The sequence below is a fragment of the Podarcis tiliguerta genome, assembly GCF_965153285.1.
Source record: "Podarcis tiliguerta genome assembly, chromosome: 4".
Taxonomy (NCBI): domain Eukaryota; kingdom Metazoa; phylum Chordata; class Lepidosauria; order Squamata; family Lacertidae; genus Podarcis; species Podarcis tiliguerta.
Genome location: NC_139537.1, coordinates 21,101,115 through 21,120,361, shown reverse-complemented (window position 1 = coordinate 21,120,361; position 19,247 = coordinate 21,101,115). Strand labels below are relative to the sequence as shown.

Genomic DNA, 19,247 nt, shown 5'->3' with positions numbered 1-19,247 from the left:
GATGATGGTCTTATGGTCTGCAGGCATAAATGGAAAGACGAGTCTTCAAGTGACTTGGTCCCAAACAATTTGATTAGGTTTGATTAGGTTTTTCTCCTGAATGCCCCCATCTCATTTAAAAGAAAAGAATTGAAATACAGTATTAATGTTGCCTTTTTTTAATGTTCCCAGTTTTGTAAAAATCAAAATGATACTGGGAAAACCTGCCTCATTTTTAAGAGGTCATTTTAATACAGGAAAAATATACGTACATCATCATTCTTTGAAACAGTGTGTTTCAAGGTTCAATAGTCTGCAATCTTATTTAGTGTTGTATTAATGGTGATGGCATCCAAGCTAATAAATTAGTCCTGCTTTTCTTTTTGAAAAAAAAATGCTTTAATGCATCTCAGCCATTCCTGACAGACACTTTTTATCTGCATGTCTCCTGCTCGTGAATGCATGTAATGCCACCCCAATTCTATTAATTTGAAATTTCTTTCTACTTCCCTTTTTCTTCATGACATAAGGTAGCCCTCTGAAAGTCTGTCGCTATTTCTTTTTAAAACTGGGCTGATTTTAAAGGCATAAAGACCTTTTAAGTCCTCTACAAATTTTTGATTTACGCCCCGCCTCCCCAATTTGTCTTTAGGATTCATCAGAGGAATGGGTGGAGGCTTCAGTTTCACAGTCTTCGAACACAGAAAAGGCCTGGAAGGCGAGCAAGAAAGAATCAGATGATGCAGGAAGTCCCAAGGCAGTTCAGGTAAGCACCTGTGGTTAACTGTTCTGAAGTATTTAGGATTTCTTTTTTAAGACTTGGTGGTGGTTTTCTTAACTTTCAGGAAACTTTCAGGGGAGTGGAGAGTTATTTTGGATTGGAGAGTAGGGATTTTAATGCTTTTCTTCGTGGCACTCATCCAGTTTATATTATCCACCCAGGAGCTGCACTCACAGAATAAGGCAGGGAACCCACATTCTTTTCTCTGCAGCTATGAAAGGTGATGGGTGATGGTTTAAATCAGGCACCCCCAAATTTGGCCCTCCAGATGTTTTGGGACTACAGTTCCCATCATCCCTGACCACTGGTCCTGTTAGCTAGGAATGATGGGAGTTGTAGTCCCAAAACATCTGGAGGGCTGAGTTTGGGGGTGCCTGGTTTAAATCAAGAAAATGTCACGGGAGAGCAGAAGGCGCAGTCGCTCCCTTTGGACTACCCCTGATTTTCTTTATTAATTAAATTTCTACTCTGCCCTTTCTGTCAAAGGAGCCTATGGTCGGTATAATTAAAAACAAAATACAGACGTGTTTAAAGCATTTAAAAACAGTTGCACATCCTTTAAGCTAGCTAGTAATTTCAAGCTAGCCACCAAATGCCTGGTTGAACAGGAATCATGGAATAGTTGATTGGAAGGGATCCTGAGGATCACCAAGTCCAACTTCCTGCAGTCCAGGAATATGCAGCTGCCCATACAGGGATCAAACCTGCAACCTTCCTGTTATCAGCACCACGCTGTAGCCGGCTGAGCTATCCAGGTGCTGTTTTTTAAATTTCTTCTGAACTAATAATGTGGGGGACAGGTGTACCTTACTAGGGTGGGTGCTCCGCAAAGGGGGGGCCGTCATGCAAGTGTAAGCTTTTTCTTAGCTGAATTATTTTCTGACCAGTTATATAATTATTAGAGTTATTTCTATGCAGAAGAAAAATATCTAATAGCCTTATTGACTTGAGGCCAACAAAGGTCCGTATAGTTAAAGCTATGGTTTTCCCAATAGTAATGTATGGAAGTGAGAGCTGGACCATAAAGAAGGCTGATCGCCGAAGAATCAATGCTTCTGAATTACGGTGCTGGAGGAGACTTTTGAGAGTCCCATGGACTGCAAGAAGATCAAACCTCTCCATTCTTAAGGAAATCAGCCCTGAGTACTCACTGGAAGGACAGATCCTGAAGCTGAGGCTCCAATACTTTGGCCACCTTATGAGAAGAGAAGACTCCCTGGAAAAGACCCTGATGTTGGGAAAGATGGAGGGCACAAGGAGGATTCGGCTGGCACCTTTTGCGCCTCCCCTACTCGCGGGGAAACCCGGTTTCGGGGATCCAGAGCGACGTGGGGTGAGCGGCGCGGTGCTTCGAATCGACCGCTTTTTTCAAGGAGTGAAGCCGCATTGCTGTTACCGGAGAGCGTTGCCACCTCATGAGAAGAGAAGACTCTCTGGAAAAGACCCTGATGTTGGGAAAGATGGAGGGCACAAGGAGGATTCGGCTGGCACCTTTTGCGCCTCCCCTACTCGCGGGGAAACCCGGTTTCGGGGATCCGGAGCGACGTGGGGTGAGCGGCGCGGTGCTTCGAATCGACCGCTTTTTTCAAGGAGTGAAGCCGCATTGCTGTTACCGGAGAGCGTTGCCACCTCATGAGAAGAGAAGACTCCCTGGAAAAGACCCTGATGTTGGGAAAGATGGAGGGCACAAGGAGAAGGGGACGACAGAGGATGAGATGGTTGGACAGTGTTCTCGAAGCTACCAGCATGAGTTTGACCAAACTGTGGGAGGCAGTGGAAGACAGGAGTGCCTGGCGTGCTCTGGTCCATGGGGTCACAAAGAGTCGGACACGACTAAACGACTAAACAACAACAACAAAAATTGACACAAACGAATTTAATATTTCTGAAACAAAAATGTGTATCCTATGCAAGTGTTCTTGTTTATAGACTAATACTGATTGCATGGAAGTTTCATGGTCACTATGATAATGCTTTATTATTAATCTATAAGCTTCTCTGGGTGCATTTAGGGTGAAGAGGAGGGCAAAAATGCTTCAAATCTACCATATTTAAGCCTGTGTGGGTTTCCTACCTGTTGACTCCTATTCTAGCCCTCCTAAACATACTATGAATTAGCTATTCCATTTTGAGGAATTGAATATGAGATATGTCAAGAAATCAGTGAGACAGGAAGAGAACAGCTGAAAAATTCTGTGTGCTGGTCTAATTTAAAAAAGAATTTGGCTGGTTATAAAGCTAGTTGAATACTAATATGTGCTTTCTGGAATTCATATACACACACAAGCTTCGGTTTTAAGAAGTGAACATTCTGTTTTCCTAAACCTGTATTACAGATTTTAGGTTGCATGCTCATCTATTTGTCCACATTATAATAATTAGAACATGTTTTAAAGAAATCAGTTTATTTATTACTTCATGGCGAGAGGAAAAAGATGTTGGGGAGAAACAAGTGGGCCTTATTCACTTATGCATTGGGATCGTGATAGCACCCGAGGCAGTACAACATTCTGCTCAGGCAGCCATGTGCTTCACCAAAGTTTAGAAAGAGGTGGATCTATTTTCAAACGCTTTATTTCTGGTTGATTCATCACAAGTGTGGCAGCATTTCTCCAGCGATTAGAACTGTGAATGCACTGTGGTTAAATGTCCACATGCTGTCTTGGTTTTCTTTCATGTCACATGCCTTTGCATGTGACATGGATTACATGCAATCCTTCATGGATCACTGCCTTGTCGTGGTGAAGGGGCTTGAATAACTCAAGAGAGGCTCTGAGCTGTGCTGTGCAGGGCCACCCAAGACGGACGGGTCATAGTGGAGAGTTTTGACTAAACGTGAATCACCTGGAGCAGGAACCGGCAAGCCACTCCAGTATCCCTGCCAAGAAAACTCCATGGACAAAAACAATAAGGAAATCAGCCCTGAGTGTTCACTGGAAGGACAGATCCTGGAGCTGAGGCTCCAATACTTTGGCCACCTCATGAGAAGAGAAGACTCACTGGAAAAGACCCTGATGTTGGGAAAGATGGAGGGCACAAGGAGAAGGGGACGACAGAGGACAAGATAGTTGGACAGTGTTGTCGAAGCTACCAGCATGAGTTTGACCAAACTGTGGGAGGCAGTGGAAGACAGAAGTGCCCGGCGTGCTCTGGTCCATGGGGTCATGAAGAGTCGGATACGACTAAACGACTAAACAACCAACAACAACTAGCTGCTGTCCATTCTTGTTCCAGGGTCTTTTGGGGGACATAATTGCTCTCTAGGTTTCTCTGCTGCTTTATCATGTGAAGTTTTCACGCAAAGTTTGCTAATTTATATGAATTGTTATTCCTCTAGGCACTTGTGGTTAGTGGTTGATGAATTCTCTTTCTATGATTTCAAATGCTCTTTCTGGCTTCACTGATCTGGACAGGCTGTAAAGGTTGAGTTTTGACAACTAAGCAAAAATCTTCAGTCCAGGGGTTCACCCAAGGACTTGTTGGTCTGCAAATTCACACCAAGCTGATTCTCTGCAATTAAATTTTGCAGTGCATCCTCAAGAGTTCATAATTAATCAGTTGATCTAGGATCTAGGGGTCTTAGTAGATCCCAAGCTTAACATGAGTCAACAGTGTGATGCAGCAGTAAAAGAAGCTAATGTTGTTCTAGGTGGCATCAACAGAAGTCTAGTGTCCAGATCAAGGGAAGTAATACCACTGTATTCTGCTGTGGTCGGACCACACCTGGAATACTGTCTCCAGTTCTGGGCACCACACTTTATGAAGGAGATTGACGAGTTGGAATGTGTGCAGAGGAGGGCAAACAAGATGATGATCAAGGTTCTGGAAACCAAGGAACGGCTAAAAGAGATGGGTATGTTTAGCCTGGAAAAGAGGAGACTGAGAGGAAATATGATAGCTGTCTTCAAATATCTGAAGGGCTGTCACAAGGAAGAGGGAGCAAGCTTGATTTCTCCAGCTCCAGAGACTGGGACTCAAACAAATGGCTTCAAGTTACAAGAAAGAAGATTTTGACTAAACATCAGGAAGAACTTTCTGCTATTAAGAGTTGTTTGACCATTGAACAGACTTCCTTGGGAGGTTGTGGATTATCCTTCCTTGGTGGTTTTGAAGCAGAGATTAGGTGGCTATCTGCCATCTAGTCCAGCCCCCTGCAATACAAGAATATCAGCTAAAGCATCCATGACAGATGGCCATCCAGCCTCTGCTTCAAAACCTCAGAGAGGAAACTGGTTTCCATAAGAAACTGCAACTGCCTTTTGGAGAAGGGAACAAACGCCTTGACTCAGCTAGGGAACATTCCTGCAGAGCTTGCAAGATTTTGGAACTCAAAATATTTGTTTTGGCAAGTTTTAGAGCAGGCTAGGGTTATTTCATTCTGTGGTATGGGTTTTTGATTCTGAATTGATTGCTTTTATACTTGTTGTGTTGTGATGGCAAGCTTTTGCAAAAATTGGAATGTTAATTACAGTAACAAGTGGGAGTAAGGGAAGTATAGATACTGAAACTCTACCTAAATGGAACGTTTGCCTTAGGATGGAGACAGATCCAAGTTAGCAGCTGGATTTTATATTTTCAGAATTGGGAGATCAATTGTTGATCCTCCATTTTTGAAAATGTAAATTCCAGTAACTAATTCAGATTTGTTGCCAGCAATCTTTGGGGAAGTTCAAGGCGAAACACCACACTTCATAGTATCTAGCAGACTGTAATTTGAATGTCTGCTGTCTCCTCTCACATTCCATCTTAAGGTGACCACTAAATGCGCCCTCCATGGTTTCAACATCAGCCAGCTTTTCTCCTCTTCCCTCTCACAACATCTTCTGAGAGTCCAAAAAGCTTGCACACAATTTTGTGACAAGAAGATTTTCCTAATAGAGGTATTGCCGTAATGTGGATTTACATTTTATTGTAAATCCAAATGCATTCTTGCTGCGCCTTCCCTGTTCTGCCTACTTGCTGCCCCCCTCTGTGTCAGGAGTGCATCATCTTGTCTGTCTGGTGTGGCAGGTGCTACTGTACAGCTGCCAGTATCATCCCATTCATTTTATTTTTGTCCTAGGCTTCTGAAATTGCTTTTCTTGAAAGGCCTTCAACCCGGCCCTTGACACTGTAGATACAATTTTGTGCTTCCAAATGAAGGCGCAGATAAACATGTACACTAATTGGAACCACTTAATGGTCCATCTGATGTCTGGGCACAGTTTTGAGTAGCTACGTGTCATGAGAGCTCTGTAGTGCACCTGTGACCCATGATGGATGATGCATCTGCCAAATTGGCCTGGACACATACTGAAGCTGTGTGCAAAGAGAGCCATCTATTTTTCAGCACTCTTGGGTTTAGGGGTATGCAAATTCTCCTGGAGGAATGAGTCACAAAATATAAGACCCAAATGGAGGAAATGAAAAATCCATATTATTAATCTTGATATGAATTTGCATATGTTCTCACTCCCACATGTACCACCACACACACAGAAACACACACACACACACAATATGTTAAAAAGTATGAAAACAAAGAATATAAGAGGAATCTTGTCTATGAATTCTCATAAGATCTTTTAATGAAATTCCTATTTTATGTGTACCAAAAAAAAGTATCGACCGAGCATTCTGATTTCAACATCACTAAGTTTGGCTTTGACTCCCCAAAAAAGTCTCAGACTAGGTCATTACTGAATTTGAGTTGGTCATAATGTGCAATAAATTATCTTGTTTTATTTACAGAGGGATGAGTGGATGTCCTTGGATTTCATGTCTGTGAAAACATTGTCTTCAGCAGCATTGAAGGCTGAAAAGCAAATGGAAAAATTACTGGAGAAACAGAAAGCGCAAGAAGATCTACAGGTATGTTAGGTTCTTAACTAGTGTAGTGTTATGAGAAACTAGTAATAGTGGTAAGCTTATGGTACTTATTAGCTGCCTGAAATAAAAATTGGATTTCTTCAAGTAGCAGCCTTCCGTTTTGGGACTTTAGCTTTTTTTATTGAACATCAGCATCAGGCATTGCTCTGCAAAATAAGTCATTGGTTCTTTGATTAACTTTCAGTAGACAATTTTGGTTGGCAACCTTTATACTTCTTAAAATGTTTAAAACAGCTCCCCACGGGCCCTAATCAAACGTCCAACAATCCTGATTGTTTACTTGTTCTATATTGGGTTTCCATTTTGTTGTCTAAAACATATCAATCATGTGGTAAGAATATTAGCAAAGCACTCTGTCATTTATATCAAGATAGTTTAAGTAAACCAATTGTTCATTTACCTTTTATTTGAATCTTCGGTACTGCAAAGAAGTGATTGGATCACCCCCCCCCCCTTATTTAATGCATTACAGGTTTGATGAAGCTAAAGCACTCTCCATTTTCAGTTCAGTTAGGGAATTTTATATTTTCAAAATGCTATTGATAGTTTTGAATAAATTAAGAATCTTTATTGCTTAAAGTCACAGGCTATCACAATATAAGTACAGCAAACAATCATTTTGACTCATTCAAAAAATAAATAAATAAAGAAAACAAAACACACACACACACAGACACAGGAAAAATAGAAAACAGAAAAATAGTGTTCTCTCCAATACAGATCATATGTAGAGTAAGGTCTATAGGTATTTAAAAGTGCCATCAAACAAAAGGACATATCCCAGCTACCCACTTCCAGGGTTTTTGAATCCTGGCTCATATTTTCTTAGCTGTAAGAGCAAATTTGGTTTTTTTGGGTGGTAAAGTAAAGTCACGGAAGACTCTGGGGTTGCGGCGCTCATCTCGCTTTACTGGCTGAGGGAGCCGGTGTATAGCTTCCGGGTCATGTGGCCAGCATGACTAAGCCGCTTCTGGCAAACCAGAGCAGTGCACAGAAACGCCATTTACCTTCCCGCTGGAGCGGTACCTATTTATCTACTTGCACTTTGACGTGCTTTCGAACTGCTAGGTTGGCAGGAGCAGGGACCGAGCAACAGGAGCTCACCCCGTTGCGGGATTCGAACCGCCAACCTTCTGATCGGCAAGCCCTAGGCTCTGTGGTTTAACCCACAGCGCCACCCGTGTCCCTAGTGAACACATATTTGCCTGCAGGCAAAATACATATCTGGTCCAGGAGGGCTCAATATGACAGGCACCAAAGGACACAATTAAGGAATTTGTGCCTATGGTGCTCATATAAAAGACCACTTAGTAGCAGTAGTGGCTGGCAGGGTGGTGGGGGTCTCACAACTTCCAAACATGGTTTCCGCTTACTGGGAGAGTGAGGGGCAAGAGACCAGGAAGCTTGACACAGTGTGGGTGTGGCAATGGAGCCTATCTTCAGTTCCTTCTTACCACACATGCACCCCCTAACTTCTCCCCCTCTCCCTTCTGGTAAGTAGCAGTGGTGCGGGGTGTTGAGAAGCCGGGAGAGCAACTGGTAGCTGCTACTTAGTAAGTAAGGGAGAAATCCTCAACCTTGCCAGAGTTCATATTTTTGCAGCTGCATAGTTTTAAAAGCCAAAGCATGACATTTATAAAAAAACTGATGCTCCGTACAGAATTATTTAAGATGCAGCTAGTATCGAAATGTGCTTGATATGGGGGTGAAGGGGGCTTCCACAAAGCTGCCGTTGATTTTGTTTCTGTTTTGTAAACAGGCCATTCTTTCTGAAAGAGAGCTCAACCCCTACTGGAAAGATGGAGGCACAGGCTTGCCAACGCAAGAGAGCACATCAACAAAAGGTAACATCTTTTTATACAAGTTATAGGGCAGCTCTGTTTCTCTTCTCTGCAACCCCTTATTCATGCTAAAAGAAAACTAAATATTTGCATGCAGATTCTACTACGATCTCTGGATTAAAATCTTAGCACATAGCCTTGCAGAATATATTTTTAAAACCTTGAGTGGCTTGACCTTCAGTTTGTACAGCGGAATTCTTCCTTGTGAACTAATTAAAACAGAAAACCTGATTGCGTTAGGACATGATGAACTGTTGTCATCTCCTTTGGTCTCTTTCATTCCATTACACACATTGTAGCTTTAAAATATTCAGCCGCTGAACTCTGTGAGTCCCATTTTCAGTGAAGTGAAATTGGGATGCAGTTGGTGAAGAATATTATTTATGTAACCTTTTCCCCCACTTCACTTCTTCCTCAAGGGTTATTTTGTCTGTTTGTGGTAAGAGCAGATGAGGGAAAAAATGTACTTTTCAACACATTGTATCCACTTTATAAAATTGTACAAACAGTTGTATTTTGAATGGTAGAGATGGTCATATAAAAGTTATTCCTCTGCCCTTTTAGAAAGACTTAAGAGGAACAAATCCCATCTACCTATTATACCATCAAGAGAAATGTTTCGATATTTCGGTTCTGTGTATGTCCTATGAAAGAGCCTTCTTTGCTTGGAGGTGAAGAGAGGTGGAATAAACTGCCAAGGTATCCTTCTGGGGTGGCGGTCTGAGTTAGGGGAGGGTGGTTCCAGTCCTTCTTGGATAGTCGTTTCCAGAGGGTGATGCTTGGGGAGTGCTCTTCGACCTCGTGGAATCCTGAATGTGGAGTTCTTCCAGGTTCTATTTATCCCCCATGCTGTTTAACATCTACATGAAACCGCCGGGTGGGGTAACCTGGAGTTTTGGAGTGCATTGTCAGCAATATGCCAATGACACACAGCTCTACTTCTCCTTTACATCTGCAGGTGAGGCAGTGGATGTGCTGGACTGTTGTCTTGCCTTGGTAATGGACTAGATGAGAGGCACTAAACTCAAGCTCAGTCTAGATAAGATTGAGGCACTGTTGGTGGGTGGTTGCCTAGACTGAATGAATGGAAGGTTGCCTGCTTTTGATGGGGTTACACTCCCTCTGAAGGAGTGTGTATGCAATTTGGGGGTGCTTCTAGATCCTTGGCTGTTGCTTGAGGCTCAGATGGTCTCAGTAGTGCAGAGTGCCTTCCATCAGCTTCGGCTGGTGGCCCAGCGATGCCCCTATCTGGACAGGGATAGCTTAACTTCTGTTGTCAATGCTCTGGTAACCTCTAGGTTAGATTACCACAACATATTATACGTAGGGCTGCCTCTGAAGGTGGTTCAGAAATTTCAACTGGTGCATAATTTGGTGGCTGCAGTGTCTGACAGTTAGATTCTGGTCTGAATTCAAAGTGCTGGTTTTGACCTATAAAGCCTTACGCAGTTCAGGACCGAAGTATCTCAAGGGCCACCTCTCTCCATATGAACTGATCTGGACTCTGCAATCATCATCTGAGATCGTTCCTTGCGTGCCTCCTCTATAAGAGGTCCGGAGGGTGGCAACACAAGAGGGGGCCTTTTCTGTGGTGGCTCCCCGTTTGTGTAGTCCAAAACATTTGGAGGGCACCCGGTTGGCAAAGGCTGTGATAGAGCCAAATACTTCAGACTAAGAACTGCATTTGGGAAAGTAAGTAAGCAAGGGACATATTCAAGTTTAAATGGTTTAGATGTACATCTATAGAAAGAGGAATGTATGAAATAACCCTTATGCTTCCGAACCCAAAGGGTGCTCATCAATGGTTCCTCTTCATCCTAGAGAAGAGTGACTAGTGGGGTGCCACAGGGTTCTGTTTTGGGCCCGGTTTTATTCAACATCTTTATCAACGACTTGGGTGATGGACTCAAGGGCATCCTGATCAAATTTGCAGATGACACCAAACTGGGAGGGGTGGCTAACACCCCAGAAGACAGGATCAAACTTCAAAATGACCTTGACAGATTAGAGAACTGGGCAAAAACAAACAAGATGAATTTTAACAGGGAGAAATGTAAAGTATTGCACTTGGGCAAAAAAAATGAGAAGCACAAATACAAGATGGGTGACACCTGGCTTGAGAGCAGTACATGTGAAAAGTATCTAGGAGTCTTGGTTGACCACAAACTTGACATGAGCCAACAGTGTGACGCGGCAGTTAAAAAAGCCAATGCAATTCTGGGCTGCATCAATAGGAGTATAGCATGCTGCACTGTGAGTTGGGAAGGCCGCTCCCCCCTCAGGCTGATTCCACCTGGCCCAGGGGGCGGGGCCCAGACCGACTCACCATCACCAGAGCTTAAGAGGCCCATGAGGCACAGGGACATTGCTGCCGCTGCACTGTGAGTTGGGAAGGCCGCTCCCCCCTCAGGCTGATTCCATCTGGCCCAGGGGGTGGGGCCCAGACCGACTCACCATCGCCAGAGCTTAAGAGGCCTCAGGAGGCACAGGGACATTGCTGCTGCTACACTGTGAGTTGGGAAGGCCGCTCCCCCCTCAGGCTGATTCCATCTGGCCCAGGGGGCGGGGCCCAGACCGACTCACCATCGCCAGAGTTTAAGAGGCCCATGAGGCACAGGGACATTGCTGCTGCTGCTGCACTGTGAGTTGGGAAGGCCGCTCCCCCCTCAGGCTGATTCCATCTGGCCCAGGGGGCGGGACCCAGACTGACTCACCATCGCCACAGCTTAAGAGGCCCATGAGGCACAGGGACATTGCTGCTGCTGCTGCTGCACTGTGAGTTGGGAAGGCCGCTCCCCCCTCAGGCTGATTCCACCTGGCCCAGGGCGCGGGGCCCAGACTCCCCTCTGCTATAGTTCTAAAGACACTGGTGCTGCTGCAGCAAATGTTAAAAATGTTTTTATCTATTTTAAAGTATTTTAAAGGGGTTTTTACTTTTTACTTTGTTGTACCACCATGTACGGTGGTTTTTATTGATGTATGTTTATTTTGTTCCGTTTTATTTTGGTTTGGGGTTGGTTATTGAGTGGGGTGGGGACTGGTGTTGTTTGGTACAATTGTTTTGTTGTTTTGTTGTTTTGTTGTTTTTTGTTTTGTTTTGTTTTGTTTGTTTTTTGTTTTTGTTTTTTGCTTGCTTTCTACTTGTAAATGGAGGTTGGTATGAGGCTTGGGATTGCTACCGTGGTGGGGCGAGGGAGGTATGGCGGTGGGGGCAGATGTTATAGGCGAAGGGGATCGAGATATGGATATGCTCGTACCCCTTCCAATCTGCGCCCCATCCCGAGGAACGAGGGTAGGGTGAGCAAGGATAACTCACCTCCGTCACTGGTGTTGTGCAATGCCAGGTCTATAGGCAACAAAACCGCCACCCTGCGAGATTTCTTTATCTCGCAGGGGGTCGACCTGGCTTGTGTGACGGAGACCTGGGTGCGCGAAGGGGATACTGTTACCCTACGAGAGATGGCGCCCCCAGGTTTCTCCGTCCTCCACCAGTCGCGGACTGTGGGCCGGGGGGGAGGGGTGGCACTATTAATCCGGGAAGATTGTTCTTTCAGGGCTCTACCATCGCCATTGATCCCCGGCATTGAATGTGTTGGCCTAGTGTGGGGCTCCGAGGTGAGCTTGGCTGTCTGGCTGGTGTACCGGCCACCTAGCGCACCAGCAGCCACCCTGTCAGGCCTGCTGGAGGCTGTGGCCGGCTGGGCCTTGGAGTTCCCTAACCTATTGGTATTGGGGGACTTCAACATCCATGCTGATGCCGCTCCCTCCTCACAGGCTCTGGACCTGGTGTCTTCCATGGCGACACTAGGGCTCTCCCAGTTTGTTTCGGGCCCCACACATCAAGCAGGCCACACGCTGGATTTTATCTTTGGTGTTGGTATAGATGTGATCATGTTTCCCTCAATGAAGGTGCCATGGTCTGATCACTGCGCTCTGAAAGCCAGGATTGACGTTCCACCCCCACCCTGCTTAGGTGGCGAGCCGATTTGGGCTCGCCCGCAGAGGCTGATGGACCCTGATAGATTCCGTCAGGCCTTGCGGGACCTTGCTCCCCCTGGCAACTCATTGACTGAGCTTGTTGAGGGCTGGAATACCCAGCTCCTAGCAGCCATCGATGAGATCGCACCTAAGCGCCCTCTGCGACCCCGCAGAAACCGGGCTCCCTGGTTTACCGAGGAGCTTCGGAAAATGAAGCGGGACCTCAGACGGCTAGAGCAAGTATGGCGGGGTGCCCGTGACGGAGCCTCAAGAACATCTTATAGGGTTTTTATGAAAACCTATGAGATGGCAGTGAAGGCCGCTAAGAAGTCCTACTTCTCGGCCTCCATTGCATCCGCTAGCTCTCGCCCGGCGCAATTATTTAGGGTAATTAGGTCCTTAACGTCCCTTGAAGGACAGCCAAATTTAAATAACAATTCGACACACAGCTGTGAGGCATTTGCGAGCTTTTTTGCGGAGAAGGTCCTGTTGCTCCGCCATGACCTCCCTGCCAATTTGGACACAATAAGGGAACTGGAGGCCCCTCGACTGTCCTCGGGTCCAGTATTGGACCACTTTGACCAGATATCCCCAGCCGATGTGGACAGACTCCTCCGAGCTGGAAAGCCCACCACCTGTCCTCTTGACCCGTGCCCGTCTTGGCTGATTAGAGCGTGTCCAGACGAGGTGCGGGCCCCCCCTGGGTGATATCATCAATTTGTCCCTTGGCACTGGGATATTCCCAGGGGAACTGAAGGAGGCAGTGGTGCGTCCGCTCTTAAAGAAAACATCATTAGATCCTTTAGATCTATCCAATTACTGCCCGGTTTCGAATCTTCCATTCCTGGGTAAGGTGATTGAGAGAGCGGTTGCTGAACAGCTTGGTAGGTTTCTGGATGAAACATCGGCTCTCGATCCATTCCAGTCCGGCTTCCGCGCTGGTCATGGGACCAAGACGGCTCTGGTCGCCCTAACAGATGATCTCCGCAGGCAGCTGGATCGAGGCGGGTCGGGGCTGCTGATTCTTCTAGACCTGTCAGCAGCCTTCGACATGGTCGATCACGAACTCCTGGACCACTGCCTTGCCGACGTGGGGATCCAGGGCACAGTCCTTCAATGGCTGCGCTCGTTTCTCTCTGGTCGGGGACAGAGGGTGGCGCTTGGGGGGGAATTGTCATCGCGCCACTCCCTGGTGTGTGGAGTGCCTCAGGGTGCGATTCTCTCTCCGATGCTTTTTAACATCTTTATGCGCCCCCTCGCCCAGCTTGTCCGGAGTTTTGGGCTGGGCTGCCATCAGTATGCTGATGACACCCAACTCTATCTGTTGATGGATGGCCATCCTGACTCGGCCCCAGACACACTGACCAGATGCCTGGAAGCTGTGGCTGGATGGTTTCGTGGGAGCCGGTTGAAGTTAAATCCTTCGAAGACAGAGGTCCTCTGGCTGGGACGGGGCGATATGGGATTGAGGGGGCAACTCCCATCTCTTGCGGGGGTGCAACTAGTGCCAGCATCGTCCGTTAAGAGTTTGGGTGTAATCTTCGATACCTCCCTCTCTATGGAGGCACAGATTACAGCTATAACAAAGGCGGCTTTTTTTCATCTCCGCCAAGCTAAGCAGTTGGCTCCTTATCTCTCTCGCCCTGACCTAGCCACTGTGATCCACGCGACGGTCACCTCCAGACTGGATTATTGTAACTCGCTCTACGTGGGGCTGCCCTTGAGACTGACCCAGAAACTCCAACGGGTGCAGAATGCCGCAGCGAGACTCCTTATGGGGTCGTCACTGCGAGATCACATTCATCCAGTACTATATCAGCTGCACTGGCTCCCGGTGGAGTACAGGATCAGGTTTAAGGTGCTGGTTTTAACCTTTAAAGCCCTATACGGCCTAGGACCCTCGTACCTGCGGGACCGCCTCTCCTGGTATGCCCCACAGAGAAACCTACGGTCTGCAAATAAAAACATCCTGAAGGTCCCAGGCCTCAGAGAGGTTAGGCTGGCCTCAACTAGAGCCAGAGCTTTCTCGGCTGTGGCACCAATCTGGTGGAACGCTCTGTCACAAGAGACTAGGGCCCTGCGGGACTTGACATCTTTCCGCAGGGCCTGTAAGACAGAGCTGTTCCACCAGGCCTTTGGTCAGGGCGCAGCCTGACCCCCTCCTCTGGCAATCTGCACAGGGTCCTGCTTGCTGGTTGCCATCAATTTGTTTCTGATTGATTTTATGGTGAAAAGTTTTTAGAATGTTGGATTGTTTTTATTGTTGTTAGCCGCCCTGAGCCCGGCTTTGGCTGGGGAGGGCGGGGTATAAATAAAATTTATTATTATTATTATTATTATTATTATTATTAGCATCTAGATCAAGGGAAGTAATAGTGCCACTGTATTCTGCTCTGGTCAGACCTCACCTGGAGTACTGTGTCCAGTTCTGGGCACCACAGTTCAAGAAGGACACTGACAAACTGGAACGTGTCCAGAGGAGGGCAACCAAAATGGTCAAAGGCCTGGAAACGATGCCTTATGAGGAACGGCTAAGGGAGCTGGGCATGTTTAGCCTGGAGAAGAGGAGGTTAAGGGGTGATATGATAGCCATGTTCAAATATATAAAAAGATGTCACATAGAGGAGGGAGAAAGGTTGTTTTCTCCTGCTCCAGAGAAGCGGACACGGAGCAATGGATCCAAACTACAAGAAAGAAGATTCCACCTAAACATTAGGAAGAACTTCCTGACAGTAAGAGCTGTTTGACAGTGGAATTTGCTGCCAAGGAGTGTGGTGGAGTCTCCTTCTTTGGAGGTCTTTAAGCAGAGGCTTGACAACCATATGTCAGGAGTGCTCTGATGGTGTTTCCTGCTTGGCAGGGGGTTGGACTCGATGGCCCTTGCGGTCTCTTCCAACTCTATGATTCTATGATTCCTTTATGAATGCTGCCTTATCTGTGATAATGAGTTTGCTTTCTATAGATTCCCTTTCCACATTCCTAGTTTCTCAAGCAGAAACTGAATAACAATCTTCTTTCGGAGCCTGTTTTCTGAATTTGCTAGAATAATGATTGGCAAGAAGATGGGGAGCCTGTTAATTCTGCTCTCGACACATTTGAAATAGGACTAATATTAAAGCGAGTTGGGCTGTGTTTCCAAATAAGTGTAAGAACATGAGCTCAGAATGGAGAGCCGTGCCAGTGTGAAGTATATTTCTGGCAGAGCTAGCATATGTTACGTCTATGACGCACGACATATGTAGTTAGTGATAAGGTTATGATGTTAACTTGTAGTATGCAAATATCCCAATTAATTGCTTTCTTTTGTAGTGACAGCAGTCGAAGATGGTGGGTTAAGTTGGCTGAAGAAATCCTACCAAAGAATGAAGGAGCAGTCTGAGAGAGAGAAACGGGATTTGGAAGAAATTGTGGCTGAAAGATATGGTGTAAGTTCTGGAAGCGTACTATGTCCCCCTACCATAAAATATTAGTGCAGTGGAAAAACATTGTTCCCTTGTAAAGCAGCAATAAGTAAATCTACCTTGTCTCAAGCAAAAAAGAAGGAAAGAAAGAAAGAAAGAAAGAAAGAAAGGACCAATGCAATCCAATCTTAATTCATATGGTTTCAGTAGATATTGATGTAGATATAAAATTATAATTTATAGTTGGACTGACAGGTATAGGTCCAGTTCTATAAAAGTAAGTAAACACTTGGTTTGTGATAACATATAGTTTATGTTTGGTAGTGTTCACTTCATGGCTGCTGTCTAGCTGTGTGTGCATTAGTCAGAGCTGTGCAAGTGTAATCCTGTGCACAGAGTAGTCTATCTGTATTGGGCCACACATTTCCTCCAGTATCTAAATGGTTTCCAGTGTATCAAGATCAGTACCTTGAAAACCAACACTTAGGATTGAATCCAGTGCAGTAGTAAGTAACCATCCCATTAGTGCAAGGATTTGTGCTTGTGCAATGAGACCCGCCCCCGCTCCCCAACACTCAGCCAGCTCACCTGTGTCTGCCCAAATCTGCTTCCGAGGATTAGGCAAACACTCATATTAGAGAAACAACCACATCTGGTGCTGGTGGGTGGAATAGAGGGAGTGGAAGTCCTGTTGTGCAAGTGTACATCCTTTCAGTGATGGGACAATTACTTAGTGCTGCCTTGGATGCAAGTCTTAGCATTGTAGAGGCACCTCACAGATATGGCTAGGAGTGATAAAGAGACCAAGACGTGAATCCAGACTTAGAATGGACCCATTGAAATTGATGGGGTGTAAGTTAGTCATGACTTGGTCCTTTTGATTTCAGCTGGGTTTGTAAGCATAACAGAGTCTGGATTCAGCCCCATGGAGTTAGCTTTGGAATATCTCCTGTTAAAACCAGTGGGGGGATTGTTAGCAGACTTATATAGCTTGTGTGTCCATTTCAAACAAAGTTTGTTTAAGAATGGACCACGCTCTTTTCATCATGCAGTTACGTTCTCAATTGCTGCTTTATGCTAAAATGTCATATGCTTTCCCTTCTTTATTGCAGTCAATGGAGATATTTCAGTCAAGACTTGAAGAAGCCGAAAAAGCAGTAGCCCCCCAGAAAGCTTATTATAGGAGAGGCTGGCAGAAATGTAAATATTCTAGAAACGAACGTAGTACAAGAGAGGAGGAGGAAAAAGGGGAGCAAGAGCAAAGCAGTATAGAAAAACGTGCAGTGAAAGAACGACTGGAGGAGAGATTTAATAAAGAACATTCTCCAGAACAGAGAAGTTACAAGAGAGACAGACCAACAGAAGATAGAGAACCGAGGCATAGCAATAAAGCCTTTCCCTATAGAACTGCAAGGGAGTCTTATCAGATAAGAAATTATGATAAACCTTTTTCAAGCCCTTTCAAAGCTGCATTTTTGAAACCTAATGATGATGGGGACCAAGGCAGCAGGCTGCAGAGTCCTGCATCCCAGTTACTTACTCCTAGTTTGATGAGTCGTGGTTTCAGAAAGCCTGGCTATAGCGATGATGCTACCCCAAGATGGCGCAAAGCAGAGCCCAAGGAAGAGGATGCAAGAGCCACCCTGGATGAAAACCCACTAAAAACTGAAATGGCTATTACCCATAGAGAGAAAGATTCAAGAAATAAACAAGAAGAGATACCAAAAGGTACAGTTCCAAGATGGCGCAAAGCACAACCCAAGGAAGAAGAAGCAAGACCCACCCTTGATGAAAACTTGTTAAATACTGAAATGGCTGTTACCAGTAGGGAGAAAGATTCAAGAGAGAAACAGGAGGAAATCCCCAGAGGTGCTGTACCAAAAAAAGAGCCATTGGACAGCAGATCGTCTATCGGGTATTTTATTTTATTTTGTATTGACTATTTTTGCTTGAGGTTTACTTTTTAGGATTGCAACCTTTTCGTTGCTGTTGATCATCACTTTTCTGCCTACATCCTGGTCAAGTACATGTCATGAGGCTTGTGTAATTTTAAAGATTTTTTTTTTTTTTTTAAGCTGGTGCTCAAATCAGCCTGGAAACAACTTCCCGTTTATCTGGAAGTTCTTCCCCCTAATTCATGGAGCTCTGTAGTTACTCAGTGGCAAGAGAAACCTGCACTGCATTTGCTCAGGGGAACGTTAATCTGTTTTTCAAATTCTGTAAGTTGAGAGCTGGCCTGGAAAGCAAATGAAGCCTTGCAATTAAACAAAAGGGTGCCTGAAATTACGCTCTGTGTGCCTGGTGGGATTAGGCTTCCCTCTCATCCACACATAGGGCACATATTTGTTGTAGGGACTACAGTCATACCTCAGGTTAAATGTGCTTCAGGTTGAGCGTTTTCAGGTTATGCTCTGCGGCGACCCGGAAGTAACGGAGTACGTTACTTCCGGGTTTTGCCGCTCATGCATGTTCAGATGCTCCAAATGATGTCACGCGCATGCGCAGAAGTGGCAAATCGCGACCTGCACACGTGCAGACACGGGTTGCGTTCGCTTCAGGATGTGAATGGGGCTCCGAAACTGTATCACTATTATATACCACCCTTCATCCGATGATCACAGGGCATCTTACAGTATAAAGCCTAAACTCATAAAGGTGCCTGGTTACTTGTAAAGAAAGGATGGGGGAGAGGACACGTCAAAGGGGGCACCGGAAATAATTAATTTAGTCCAACATGCCCCTGAAGAATCCCTTGACTTAATCTGAGTGGATTTAAACCACTAGCCTCTTAAGACGTGTTCCAAGACTTGAAACACATTGGACTAAATCCTGTTCTGTGCTATTTGGAGGTCTTTTCTGTCTCCTGCCTCCTGGTCCTTGGATAAAACATAAGAGATGTAAAACGGTTTAGGAGGCACAAAACAAATATCGAGGGTATGATGCTAGTGGGTGCTGTTCAGCTCTGAACTTTTTCTTTGGGGAAAATCCACAGAACCTTTTAAGTTAAAAAGCTATTAGCCTTGGTATAAACTTTATCTCTTAGTAGTATGTTGATTTCATTTGTATGCAGACAACATGCTTTTCTTTTCAACTTGGATGGCAATTGAGTGTGTCTGTACACTGCGAAATAGTTTTTTGTTTTTTTAGTATTCTGCCCAAGAGAAGGGATGTGGAGCAAAGTGTTTCTGATTCTTCAGGGTGAATGGCACTACCTAGATGCGAAGTTGATGATACCACTTACTTGAAATACCTGGAAGACTGAAACACTTTGTGCTACATTTACGATGCACATTTAGACAAACCTGAGCTGAGTGGATTCACTTTCTAACCTCTTTCTCCCAAGCATTTGCATTTCCTGTACAAAGAACTTTTAAATCTCGAGAAACACAAACATCATAC

At 45.2% G+C, this 19,247-nt stretch overlaps 1 protein-coding gene across 1 annotated transcript in view; it reads left to right on the top strand.

Annotated features, from left to right (window-relative positions):
- The window catches only part of CWF19L2 (CWF19 like cell cycle control factor 2), a 75,159-nt gene that overhangs the window by 11,993 nt on the left and 43,919 nt on the right, over positions 1-19,247 (top strand). The window contains exons 4-8 of the mRNA XM_083436268.1: positions 632-745; positions 6,491-6,610; positions 8,388-8,472; positions 15,757-15,872; positions 16,961-17,763. Of these exons, the coding sequence (XP_083292394.1) occupies positions 632-745; positions 6,491-6,610; positions 8,388-8,472; positions 15,757-15,872; positions 16,961-17,763 (1,238 nt within the window). The remainder of the gene's footprint in view (positions 1-631; positions 746-6,490; positions 6,611-8,387; positions 8,473-15,756; positions 15,873-16,960; positions 17,764-19,247) is intronic.